This window comes from Petromyzon marinus, chromosome 48 (genome assembly GCF_048934315.1).
Source record: "Petromyzon marinus isolate PM22_M1 ecotype Great Lakes invasive population chromosome 48, UKy_Petmar_22M1.pri1.0, whole genome shotgun sequence".
In the NCBI taxonomy this organism is placed as follows: domain Eukaryota; kingdom Metazoa; phylum Chordata; class Hyperoartia; order Petromyzontiformes; family Petromyzontidae; genus Petromyzon; species Petromyzon marinus.
Genome location: NC_133714.1, coordinates 8478668 through 8492200, shown reverse-complemented (window position 1 = coordinate 8492200; position 13533 = coordinate 8478668). Strand labels below are relative to the sequence as shown.

Genomic DNA, 13533 nt, shown 5'->3' with positions numbered 1-13533 from the left:
TCAACCAGAGAAACGCCGTCAGCGGGGCACCTCTACGTCTTTTTCTCACACAGGTCTCCATTGGAGCAGCAGCAGCAGTAATGGAACGCGGGTTGTGCTTGCAGGCCCGGCCACGCCGTAGAACCAAGCTAGGGCGTGGGTTCGGGCCAAGAAGGGTCCTGACAAGGCGTGGGTTCTGAACAGATGTGGTTTCAGATCAGAAAGTTCTGACCGGATGGCAGTTCAAAATGGATCTGGGTTCAGGCCAAAGAGGCTCTGACCAGGCATGGCTTTAGATTGGATTTGGGTTTGACGCCAAACTGGTTTTTGACCAGGCGTTGCGTACTGAAACGGATGTCGGTTCTGAACGAATGTCAGTTCTGAACGGATGTGGCTAAATAGGTTCAGGATGCATAGGGTCCTGATGATGCGGAGTAGGATTCTGAACAGATGTGGTTTCAGATAGGGACGGGGCTTCCAGCCAAATAGGTTTTGACCTGGAGTGTCCGCTATTCCTGATGTGGGTTCTGAACAGAATGCGTTCACATGTTAAAATTATTTGCAGTGTATGCACATTCATACCAGACGTGGGTTCTCAACCATATCGGTTTTTATCCAGAGTTGTGACCATACCAGATGTGGGTTCTGAACAGAAACTGTGGGATGGGATAGGATCCCACAGAAGAAGGGGGGTGGTGTGCAGACAATGCGTACGATCTGGCTGGAGTGGGCGGTGCAGACTACAGCAGGAGTTTTCTCTGCGTCCACGCCACTGGTCACTTGGTTTTATCTTAACAATTCCCGTTGGGGCCACCGAACGCGATGCAGAGAGGTTTGGATATTGCCCGCCCCTGCCCACCCAACTTCCCCCCGCCCACTACCCATGAGCCTCAGTTTTTTCTGCATCTCGGGAGCGAGCTGCAGAAACGTTTTATCCACCGGCTAAAATTAAGAAAAATGCGTTTGAGCCTCCAAACAAGTAACGTACTTTTTTTTTTAGTGTTATGCGCCTTAACGAACGCGATGATAAATGGTTACGATCCCGCATGTGAAAGTCTCGGGGTTGGACTCTTCCCCCGCCCCTCGTGCTTTTGTACAGGACGCTGTACGTAAGCGACACGAGCGTGGGGGGAGAAAAAAATATAACTTGGCGACGTGGATCGCGGGCCCGGCGGGCGATCGCGATTCTCGTATTGTCCCAGGCGTTTCGGGCAACGAGCCAAGGTGTGCGTTGCCCCTTTCCGGTCGCGGCCGCAGCGAGCGATTGCCGTGTTTTGCCAGTTAAGACTTCTGCGTTGCAATCGCGCCGGCGGTTGAGCACGCCACGTTCATCAAGGTGACCGTCGGGGGGGATGGGGGTAGTACAATCGAGACGTTGGAGCGGCTCGCGCAGGGCGGGGGGGGGGGGCGGCGCCGTGACCTCTGCACTGCCGATGGCGGCGTTCAGCTCAACGGAGCAGCCAAAGGGGACGGCCATCGCCACAGGCGACACGGGAAGGGAGTGATCATCGGCTGGGCGACCACCTCGCAGAGGGCGGCAGCGGCGGGTGGGGGCGTCATTAAGTTATTTGGCAAAAAGGAACCAAATGCGTCCAGCTCAAATACCGTTTTAACTGCCGTCCCCTTCGAAGTTCAAATCCTTTTCAACTCTGCATACCTCCGCTTGGCGCGGAGCGAAAGAAGTTCGACACGCGGAACGTCCTTTGGCCCCAAAGGCAATTCCTAACTGTTGCGACATGAACCAAGTGACCATTGGATGGCAGCATGGACCAGAGAAACAAGTCTTTTTTTTTTACGAAGGTACACAACGTTACTTTATCAGCTTCCAGTGCAAGCAGCTCGAAACTGGGAGGCAGCGCAGCGATGAGTGGCGGTGCACTGCGCGCGCGCACGAACACCGTGAAGCGTGGGCCTCGCTTGTGCCAGTGGTGGTGTCGTATCGATCGATCACTGCGCCGAAGTTCGGCGGGCGTTATTTTTGTACAACTGAACCTTAAGGCGGTACCCCGGCGTTCCGTAGTACCCCGGCTCTCGCATAATGTCCGTGATGCAGTCACGCCGTCTGCTGACGGTCGGCGATGCGGCAATCGACGAGGCCGTACACGATGTACCCGCTACGGTGCGTACGAGCGTTCAGGGTTTCGGCGCGAGCGTCCGCGCTGCATTTCGACATCGCGGAGTAGCACTGACTTCGGATTGATTGGAGTTAAGAACGCCCCTGGAAAAAAATAGTGTCCCAGAAATTAAATATTTAATTGCCTCGGCCATTGTGTATTATTTGGAATCCCGGGGTAACGCCATAAGCATCGACTTAGCTTTGGTAACATCAAGGCAAATTGAGAAGAGGAAAAAAAATCTTTTTTTTAAAATGAATTAAGTATAAGAGACTAGTTCCTTGTTTGTAGCGCTTTATTCGAACTGTACTTGTCAATAAAACTGCAGGAGGAAGGGGATTTGGTGCACTCGCATGCGTGTATTTTTTCTAGTTGGCCGGGCGTGGATGACGGCAGTGGTTTGTGCTGTGCTATTGGAACCTTGTTACTCGAGTTGTGCTCCTGGCCGTGAATAACGCCGCCAGTGAAGTTCTCACCATATTCCCCAGATTGTTAAGGCACACATTACATTTTGGGGTATTTTTCACAAAGCGTTTTATAATCGGGAGAAAGGCTGGCAATACGGGCGTATGCGTGTACTCTCCGAGAGAGAAGGGGTATTTATTTGGAGCTCGCTGCTTTATAATCGATCCTCTGGAGGATGGGCATGTCTTTGGGGTGAAGCAGAGAAAGCTGCTCACATCCGTCCGGCATGGCGTGGGCTTTGTTTGCAAGATTGTGTCTGGAAGATGGTTCTGCGTGGCTGGTGGTGTTGCCTGGTCCGTACCGTGTGGTGGTCACGTACCGCTGTGATGAACCGTCTTCCGGAAGATCGTGAACAACGCTTGAACGCGCCGAAAGCTCGCGTTCATTGACGAGAACCGAACCGCCATGGGCATCTGAGCGGTATACACAAGGGCTGAACGATTTGTGGAAAATATCAAATTGCGATTTTTTTTGATAGATTGCGATTTGATTTGCGATTTTTTTTTTAAGTCGCGCTTCAGTTCAGTGTTCACTAATAGATTTAAAACGTGGAGCATTACCACATACCATCAAAATATGAATTGCTCTATTCTAATGCAAGGATGAGAACTTAAAAGATATGAATTGCTTCCAACATGTATTAAAATGTTTTAATTGAAATATAACAATCATAGAATAATTAACTTAAAAAATTAAAAAAAGTTAATCAAATCGGAAGCAACGCAAGCCTCCGTCATCAGGTGGGATAGTCACAGCAATAAGTAATTTGCTGCAGCGGACTACAGCAAATTGCTGTAGTGGACTCCCACCTCATGACGGAGGCTTGTGCTGCTTCCGAAACGTCGTGATTTGATTAACTTTATTTTTTTACCTACGTGACTTTACCAAAAGAACCGAAGAGTATGGATCATTGCAGTCACGTAAACTTTAAATCTAGACTTAAGTTAAATAAATTAAGTTATAATTTAAAAAAATATGCAAATCGCATTGTTTCAAATTGCGATTTCGATTTGAGTATACACCGGGTCTCCTAAAGCCATCCATTAAATTTAAAATTTGGATCTCAAATGGCGGTTGCTACAAAAAACTAAATGAGCTCTAGCCTGTAATAAGTTAGGTCACGTGTGACCCACCTCCACACTTGAATCCCTCTCCCTCGCCACCTGAAAATGCACGCTCACTTCTGCGTGCTCCCCTCTTTCTCCCAGACAACTTGGCCCAGTCATATCGTCGTTCGTTTGCCCAGAAGTACCCATTGATCCCTCGCATTCATTTTTCTTCCAAACGTTAAATCCATGACCTCCACTCCCTTTCCCATGCTGTGCCCATAGGTAAAGAGTTGTACGTCCGTGCATATAAAAACTGAACCAGACCTTAGGCCTGATGCGGTGGGCAAACGGCTGGGAAGACGTTGGGAACCAGGCGTGGTGAACGCCACGCCACCCGATTTGCCATGTTGACCTTAATAGGTGCTCGCAAACAGCACTTTCCCTGGCAGTCTGGATAAATGGGTGATATTTAGTAATTCCAACTCGTATGCGTGTGTACTCTTCAAGAGAGCAACTCGGAGGCTCGATGAACCACGGGTAAGCGGGAAGGCAGAAGCCACGGAGTCGGCACCAACAATTGCCAAAGGTCTGCGGTCCTCTATATTAGGGCAATGGTTCTTAACATGGGGCGCAAGACGCCCTTTCTGGGGGTGCGAGACGCGCCGGATTTTTTTTAGCAGGTAAATCATCGAAACAAATTGAACACGGGCACGTAAGTACAACTACTTTGTTTCATCGCACCTATCACATGTTTTCAAGATCCAGAACCAAAGGGCGTAAGGCTGCAGTCAAGGTTTCGGTACGATGTACTTGTGTATTGAGCCAATGAGTTCCGTAGTTCATTTATTTGGTATAGCCCTGTGAGCCATTCGGCTCTTGAATCGGGTGCAACCGCAACAAACAAAAACGTGAACAAGAAAACATCTTAAATGGATGAAACCCAGGCGTGCGAGAGGGGAGCTCGTAGAGATTGGAACAGGCGGAGTCCACATTTTGCTGTACCACAACACTCGCGGGAAGGGAGTTTTGTGAACCACCAACCCTCGCTGCCATCTGTGGTGGTGATTACAGGCGTCCGTAGTCGCCCCTACCCACCTTTCAGGCATGGCTGCCAAGTGCACGATTAATCTACTACAACCAGTGATGATCGTTCCTTTGTGCAAGAGGCATTTATTTACAGCTCTTTGGAAGTTATATACAGTTGTGTTTAATCGCCTGCCGATTTGATACATTTTCACGCTTCTGGGGCACGATTCTGTCCCGTTTAACTGAAGGAGCAAAATGTTTGCGTAAATCGCCGATAATTATTATTTGCTGTTTTATTAGCAAAATAATCCACCTTAATCTTGAGTTGTATTGTGACTTACCGGATTAAATCTAGGATAGCTGGCCACGTCGGTCGGGGAGAGCGAGTGTTTCGCAGTCGGAATATTGCGAGTTTTCATCTGGCTTCGGAACGTGGAATTTACGCCACTGCCCAGCCCGGGCTGTAAACGTGAGAATGAGCAACACCGCAATGCTTCGTTCGCTCGTAGCAGGAATTCACTTTGGATGGAATGAACTCGGCAGACTAAAACTTGCGAGATGTACGACGGAGACGAAGTACTCGTATCGAATCGTGACCCCACCCACCCCCCCCCCATGTTTGCATCGGCCTTCTCGCGTGTTCTGCTTCACGAGACTGCGAGTGCCCATGGCGACGGTATGGGGGAAGCCTTCATCTAGTCGTGGATAGATCACGCACTTCCGATTTAGCACGGCTGGCTATGTACGGTGCGAATGAAGTTCAACACACGAAACGACGACAATTATTGGCCAAGTCGACGCTTTCCCCCAAATCCAGCGGACGGTCATCTTCGGCGGGGTGGTTATTTTTTGCCTCTTCGCCACTCCACTGTGCGTGCTGTTCTGTCCTTTGAGCGGCCGCGGCGGGTTGGATCAGTGCGCGGGGTACAGCCGCCCCACCATGGCTCTCCACGCCCGCGCCAGCATCCTCACCAGGGCCGAAGTCGGGCGCAGGGCGGCAGGCGACGCTGCGACGAAGAGAACGGAACGCTCGGAATTATTGCCAACGTCTCCCGTTGCAGACGTGACGTTAATGGGGCTTAAGGGATTGTGTTTATTGCAGGGCTGTTGCGGGAATGCTTTGGTATCGGTGCATCGCGTGGTCTCTCGTCTCAACCCATCCGTCGCCCTGTGGCAGTCGGGCCAGGTGACTAAGGCGGTAAAGCGAGCGGGTAAGGCTGCGAGTTCAAATCCTGGCTAAGGAGTTCGCTCGACCACGTCATCCCTCCGGGGGGCCAATAAAATAATTACCACTTTGTGGGGACGTCAACAGTGGTCCTGAGGATAGACTGGCACCTACCATAGCAATGTTGAGTTTCCACAATTGACTTCGGCATGTTGAGAGATGAGCAACACTTCATCGCTTATTTGATCAGAAAATTACTTTTAAGTTAGCACAAGACAGTGTTATTCATTGCAAGGCCCACGGGCCACCGGTGGCCTTTACTGCGGCCCACGACAATATAAAAATGTGAAAACACCCCCATCGTCATCGTGCTGCTGTGAAACCCCAATGATTTCAATTGTATGGCGGCCCTCACACTGATGATGTCTTATCGGCGACAATTAGTGATGAACACTGGCTTAGGGGATCCCCAGTGCCAAGCAACCCTACTGCATATGGGAGTGGTTTTTCATTCGAAGGCAATGTTACTCGGCGGTTTTTAATCGCGAGCTCGATTGCCCCCTGAAGCCTGTGTTGGAAAAGTTAGAATCCTCACCGGGGTCGAGTTGGAAGAGCAGCATGGAGAGGAGGAAGAGGAAGAGGGCGGCTTGGCGAATGGGGGCTCCGGTCACCGACATCACGGCCAAAAGGGTCCGGCACACGCGGCCCCAAAGCTCATTACCGGGGCTGCTGCTAATGCCATCGCCATCACCTGGAACAACACCGCCAAAGTTATTAACATTTACAGCTGCTGTTCACCACCGAGTGGCGGTGAACGTTACCACAGCGCTCGTAACGGGCTAGGTGGGCTTTGAGGCCATGTGAAGTGTCGAAGGCCCGTTGCCAGGAGGTCACAGAACAGACCCAGGCAGCATGGGTTGACTGACTGAGATGGCTGGCAGATGCACCAACTGTGCTTCCCACTGTGCCAACTCTCTGCGTGTTAGCTGCCCGGCGCTCCGCTCGTTGTTGTGAGCGTCGCTCCAGTGCCCTCCGTTGTTGCTGGAGGGCCACTGCCATCCAACTCCCCAGCAGCAGCGTCCTTGACGAACCTCCTCCACAAAGGCCGAGCTTGACGCCCGCTGATCACACCGCCACCAACATCATGGCACCTCGATGACCCCACCATCACTACTGCCGCCACCACCACCACTACAACACCTCGAGTGCCGAGGGTGTCGTAATCTCGCTGCGAGCGGCAAACGAGAGAGTCGCGCTCTCTTCCATCGGTTGCCACATGGCGGCTGACGACGAGGCACGATGAACGTCTTCCACGCCTTGATTTCTGTGGTCACTGCAATCACATCCTGGAGGCCAGGTATGGGGGAAACCTTTTCCTTAGCGAGAGCAGAATCGGACCTTCGGTGGGCCCCACTGGTCCTGAGCGCCCCGCGCCACCACCTCTACCACCACCAAACCGCACTGATCGGCGTGAAGTATGGTCAAACAATCCCCACGACCGCCAACATCGGAGACCACCCAGCGGTAGATTGATAAAGGGCTGTGCACAATCATTCTACCTGTTTTGCATCGGAAGCAATAATATATTGGTCTATCCCGATTGAAATTGCCTCGACGGTGAAGCATAACTCTGCACTGTTGTGGGAAGGTGGGCTGGTACCATTTGTCTGGGCGGGCAGTGGTGGTGGCTGCCGCTGCTGGTCACATGGCCCCTGTTTGGGGATAGAAGCCGCCCTCTCTCTTGCTCCCTGCAGCAAAACCTGGGCCCGGTCTCCCCGCCAGCTCTCCCACACCTCGGTCATGCTGCAAGCAACACACGCAGACACACACACACATCAACCAAAACAAATACACGCAGGCATACGTACCTTTACATGCATACGATGAGACAACATGCATCAATGCGTGCAGATCAACGCATAGACGCAGATCATCATCGCGATCCATGGGCAGGTAGCCCGTAGGTGTCCACTGCACATTTCGGCATTTGTTTCCACTTTCCTCTTGCCTTGTGCCGATTTGCTAAAGCAGTGACCACATCTTTCTGGCACCAATCCCCGATGGTGGCGTTCTCTCTTACGTCTTCCTCTCCCTCCTGTTCCTTCCATTTTTTTCCCCGAACAACACACTTTTAAAATGTTCCGTTGTCCGTCCTACACGTGCGTCCAACTGGTGCAGATACAAAGGCAAAAGATCCCCCCGTATAGCCGTTTAACAGACTAGTTGGGTAATGATCTGTTAACCATCAACTATTAAGGCCACCATGGCACCACGCCCGGACGCCTTTATCTCCCCAATGGTGATCTTTACACATCGCACCAGGTATGCACTTAAGACCGAGTCGACCAAAGGGATGTCCCCCTACTGGCTTAGATATTATTCACCGTCCTTGCAGTGAGCGGGAATCGAACCCGGCTCGCCAGGCTCGGAGTGCAGTAAACTAACCACTGCCCCACCAATCCCCACAGCACGTAGATACAAAGACATACACCACACCATGTACACACAGCAAGCATGCCACAAACACAGAAACATGTAGACTACATATTTCAATCGTTTTAACTTAATTCTACTAAACTCCTGCTGCAGTTTTCTTGCCGTGCGACGAACTCTGGTCAGCAGGGCACCTCCGATTGGGACGGTTGGCTACGTACGGTGCGAAAGAAGTTCAACATACGTACGTACAGGAAACGTGCCCCTCGTGTAAAAAATAGAGATGTCAATCAAAGTCACGTCCAGAGTAGTCTCGCAACATCATCCAACGTCATTCACGGGCCGTTCCCTCTCGCACGCAGTGGTGCGCGCTGGCTCGCCCCGCCACAGTTTTCCCGAATCGGCTCACCTGCTGAGCAGCGTCTCCGCCTCTCCCCACCGCCGCAGGGGAAGCAGCACGTACTGCAGGTGAAGCTCCGCCACAAGGGCCGACCCATCCCGAGCCTGGTCTACGCAACATTCCAAAGACAAGGCTGTGATGATGTCGTTCTATGGGAGACGGAGCCTTCTGCAGCCAGGGCTCCGGGATTGTGAAATCCCCCTTCCTCGGGCGGTTTGAGATTTCCGAGTGCCTATCACTTTTTAAATCACGTGTTAACACTCACCCATTTGTACAGGCTTTATCCGTAACGTGAGATTTAAAAAAGCAATTCTGTTGTCCGATTGGATTACTCTGCAATTATTATTAGTCGCTTTTGTCAGTTATTAATTTTATTGGCCTTTCGAGAGTAGTCATTGACATTGCTATTATCAGCTTTCTATTTCGCTTAGATTCTATCTAAATTTGTGAGCACAGTTTTTTTTATGTACAGCGCTTTGAGATACTTCAATATGGGAAGGCGCTTTATAAAATAGAGATTGTTATTATTATTATTACCCTCGCCTTCTCCCGTCGGGGTCGGCCTGTGGCCGCCGCCATCTGCCGTGGCGTCCGGTGTGACTCTCCGGGGGGCGACGTGCTCCTGTAGCCAGGCCCGCGCCATGTCCAGCACCATCTCGGGCTTCCCGACCCGGCTCATGAGCAGGATGCTGGAGGGTGGCCGGAGTTAGGAAAGGGTGGTGGGTGGGTGGGGTGGGTGGGAAGGAAAAACGATAAGTGTGAGCGAGCAGGGGTGACGAGGTCTTCCACAGTTTAGCAAGTACAGGGTAAATCTTGACTTAAAGATTTCGTGACTGCAGGAATTCATATTCTTTGCGGACTTTCGGTAAAGTCAAGTAGATAGCACAGGGTGTGAAGGCGGTAAGGTGATGCGTTCCAGAGTCGAGCAGCACATTGTGTGAAGGTGGTGATGAGTTCCGTGGTTGAGCGGTACAGGGTACCAGGGTGAACGGTGATGCGTTCCAGAGTTGACCAGCGTGTGTGTTGCCTCATTTGTGGGTTGCGGGCGAGGACATTTGGCCATCAGGGCTTTGACGGGGCCCAGTGTTATGAAGGTGCGGATAAGGGTCTCGAGACGGATTGGAGAGGCGAGAGTTTCATTCGTTGAGTCGGGGTGTGAGGCAGAAGGCACGACCATCAAGGGTCTCCGCAAACAGCTGGGGCGAGGTACTGGCGGGTGCGGGAGACGTCGCGCAGACGCAGTTACGGGCTCCTGCCGAAACCTGTTGGCGCCTCGCTCCTCACCACAGCTGTAGCACCTGCGCCGGCAGGTTCCCCGCTGACCCGTACTGGGCCAGCACCCAGGGCAGCACCTCGGCCCAGCGCTCCATCTCCGCCAGGGCCTGTACGCCCAGGCAACAGAGCGCGGCGCGGGGCCTGCGCCGGCCGGCACACCGAGCGTCGGTTACAATCGGCATTGTTCGTTACGCCTGGCAGTGACTCACGGCAAGCGCAACTGACGGTGTAGATTCAGTCAACTGCGCTGCTGCAACTGTAATACCTGGACACATTCGTCAATAACACTTGCCATAAAAAGGCGAGACACCTACGACTCAAGCGGGGCTCTCCTGGGTACGTCAATTATTTATCGCACAATTGGTTCAAAACTGTGGCGCCACGGTGGCTAGGAGATGTTAACTACCTCGCCTGGTATACAGGAGGTCGTGGGTTCGAACCCGACCCTGACTACGCCTGAATATTTGGAATTTGTCTATCATGATCATCATCACGGTGGCTAGGATATGTTAATTACCTCGCCTGGTAGGCAGGAGGTCGTGGGTTCGATCCTGACCCTGATAACGCCTGCTGTATATTTCGAGTTTGCGTGTCTCTATCTCTCTCCCCGTGGACGCGTGGATTTTTCTCCGGGTCCTCCTGGTTTCCCCTCCACATGTGAAAACACCCCCATCGACATCGCTGTGTGTGTGTCTGTGTGTATCTGTGTATGTGTTTGTGTGTGTCTGTCTGCGTGTGTGTGGAAGCGTAACGCATTGTAGTGTAGTGGTTAGCACGCTGTGTATGTCTGTGTGTATATGTCTGTGTGTCTGTGTGTGTCTGTGTATGTGTCTGTGTGTGTGGAAGCGTAACGCATTGTAGTGTAGTGGTTAGCGCGCTGTGTGTGTCTGTGTGTGTGTCTGTGTGTGTGGAAGCGTAACGCATTGTAGTGTAGTGGTTAGCGCACTGTGTGTGTCTGTGTGTGTGTCTGTGTGTGTGGAAGCGTAACGCATTGTAGTGTAGTGGTTAGCGCTACGCTGCGCTACGAACCCGGCGACCCGAGTTCGATTCCCGCTCACGGCCACCACCGGTGACGATTATTTGAACCGGTCCTGGGCCTCCCCTAGGTCGACTCAGCCTCAAACGAGTAACTGGTCTGCTGTGTGAACATCGCCACTGGGGAGACAAAGGTGGCCGGGCGTGGTGAATCCAAGTCCCGGGCGAAGCCGTGTAGTAAAGCTAGTTGTAATATTCAAATGTGCTCAAAATGTCCCCCCTAATATCTAACCTATAAAATAGATTTCTGTTTATATGATGTGGTCATGGTTGTACTTTATTAATCCCTAATCTCTGCCATTTACATACAATGAAACAAGAAGATGTAAATAAAGTAAAAAAAAACAGAGCAATGTAATACAATACACTGTTAGACATTATTGTTAAAAATAATAACATTTGGTCAACCCCCCCCCCCTCCATGTTGACTCCATGGCTCCGGCCTTGGAGCCAGCAGCAGCAGCAGCACGGCCCACCGTCTTGTGTTGCCGGCTAGAGAAGAGAGCAGCGCCCTTCTTACCCACAGCCTCCTCCTCCTCCATCTGTCCTCGCGTTCTCTTCACACAGCGCCCACAGATCCTCAAATCGCCCCGTCACGAGGAGTCCATTGGCGCGTTCCACCACCACCACCGCCGCGACTGCCATGGATGACGGCGGTGTTCACTCTCTGGCTCCGTGTTCACTCTCTGGCTCCGTGCTCACTCTCTGGCTCCGTGTTCACTCTCTGGCTCCGTGCTCACTCTCTGGCTCCGTGCTCACTCTCTCTGGCTCCGTATTCACTCTCGCTCCGTGCTCTCTCTCTGGCTCCGTGCTCACTCTCTGGCTCCGTGCTCACTCTCTGGCTCCGTGCTCACTCTCTGGCTCCGTGCTCACTCTCTGGCTCCGTGCTCACTCTCTGGCTCCGTGCTCACTCTCTGGCTCCGTGCTCACTCTCTGGCTCCGTGCTCACTCTGGCTCCGTGCTCACTCTGGCTCCGTGTTCACTCTCTCTGGCTCCGTGTTCACTCTGGCTCCGTGCTCTCTCACTCTGGCTCCGTGTTCACTGTGGCTCCGTGTTCACTCTCTGGCTCCGTGCTCACTCTCTCTGGCTCCGTGCTCACTCTGGCTCCGTGTTCACTCTGGCTCCGTGCTCTCTCTCTGGCTCCGTGCTCTCTCTCTGGCTCCGTGCTCTCTCTCTGGCTCCGTGCTCTCTCTCTGGCTCCGTGCTCTCTCTCTGGCTCCGTGCTCTCTCTCTGGCTCCGTGCTCTCTCTCTGGCTCCGTGCTCACTCTCTCTCTCTTGCTCCTTGTTCACTTTCTGGCTCCGTGCTCTCTCTGGCTCCGTGCTTTGGTGGCTAAGCACCGCACCGCGCTCTCACCCCCCCCACCCCCACGTAATATGGCGGGCGATTGTTTCGCGGTTGCGTGGAGAGGGTGAGGGCATCGCGCCGCTGCTGCACGGCCGTGGGGCTGCACTGGGTTCTCCCATCCCCACGTAACATGGAGGGAGGTTGATTCGCTGTTAGGCGCCGTCCATAAATGACGTCACGCAATTTTTGACGATATTTGACCCCCCCCTTCGTCACACGACGTCACGTGAAGTCAGATCCCCCCCCCCCAAAAAAACATGCTTCAAATCGCTTTAAACTATTGTCATTGTAGTGCGTATTTAATGTGACGCTGCACTCTGATGTTGTAGGAGAAAACATTAATAAAAAATATATTTAATTAAGTAGAACGTGTATATATTTATTTAAAGTTGCGCATTTTTATGTGACGTCACATTTCTAACCCCCCCCTCGTCACACATCGTCACAAATGTCTGACCCCCCCTCCCTAGGTGCGTGACGTCATTTATGGACGGTCCCTTACATAATTATGAATACAGTGCACACAACGCTGGGTACCATCCCCCTACGTAACATGGCGACGATATCGGTTGGCGGTAAGTGGGGCGCCATCTTACTACCCCTCCCCCAAGTAACATCGAGGGAAATTTGTTGGCTGCATTGAGGGGGGGAGGGGTCCGCTATCTCTTACTACCCCCACCCCCCACAACGGTAACACGGTTGGCTACTAAGTACGGCGCGAAAGAAGTTCGACATGCAGTTGCGGAGCCGTACTGGGCAGGTCTCCACCCCCACGTAACATGGCGGCGATGTTGGTTGGCCACGAGGAGGGGGCGGGCCATCCTGACGATCGCACGCGACGAGACGGCGCGCTCCGATTGGTGGTTCGCGCGCACGTGGCGCGCCTCGCGTCACAATGCGTTGTCGCAAAACGGGTCCAGGCGACGCAGCACTCGCCGACGAACAAGGGGCATCGCCCGAAACGTCACCTGTGACACATATATCTGTGTATAAATGTTTTCCATTTAAGGTCATTCGCCACTGGACCAAATCTTTCAGAGGGTCTGGGGGTCTCCCCCATAAAAATAAATCTAAATTTGAAAACTAATTTCCTGCCTAAAATATTGAAAAATTCACTAACATATGGGATGGACTTTTTAGTTATTTTTTTACAATAATGTCTCATCGTGTAGTATATTACATTTTTTACCTTTTATTGTTTCATATATATGTAGTGGCAGAGATTAGGGATTATTAAAGTACAACC

The 13533-nt window shown here is 52.1% G+C and overlaps 1 protein-coding gene across 1 annotated transcript; it reads right to left on the bottom strand.

Moving 5' to 3' along the window:
• Positions 1-54: 54 nt before the first annotated feature.
• On the bottom strand, positions 55-12428 carry PEX26 (peroxisomal biogenesis factor 26). Its single transcript, XM_032972433.2, has 7 exons — positions 11462-12428; positions 9916-10047; positions 9169-9320; positions 8641-8740; positions 7459-7601; positions 6394-6549; positions 55-5640 (listed from the first exon to the last, which is right to left on the bottom strand). The coding sequence occupies exons 1-7, from the start codon at positions 11584-11586 to the stop codon at positions 5546-5548; spliced, it is 903 nt and encodes a 300-aa protein (XP_032828324.2). The 5' UTR covers positions 11587-12428; the 3' UTR covers positions 55-5545.
• Between the last annotated feature and the right edge of the window lie 1105 nt (positions 12429-13533).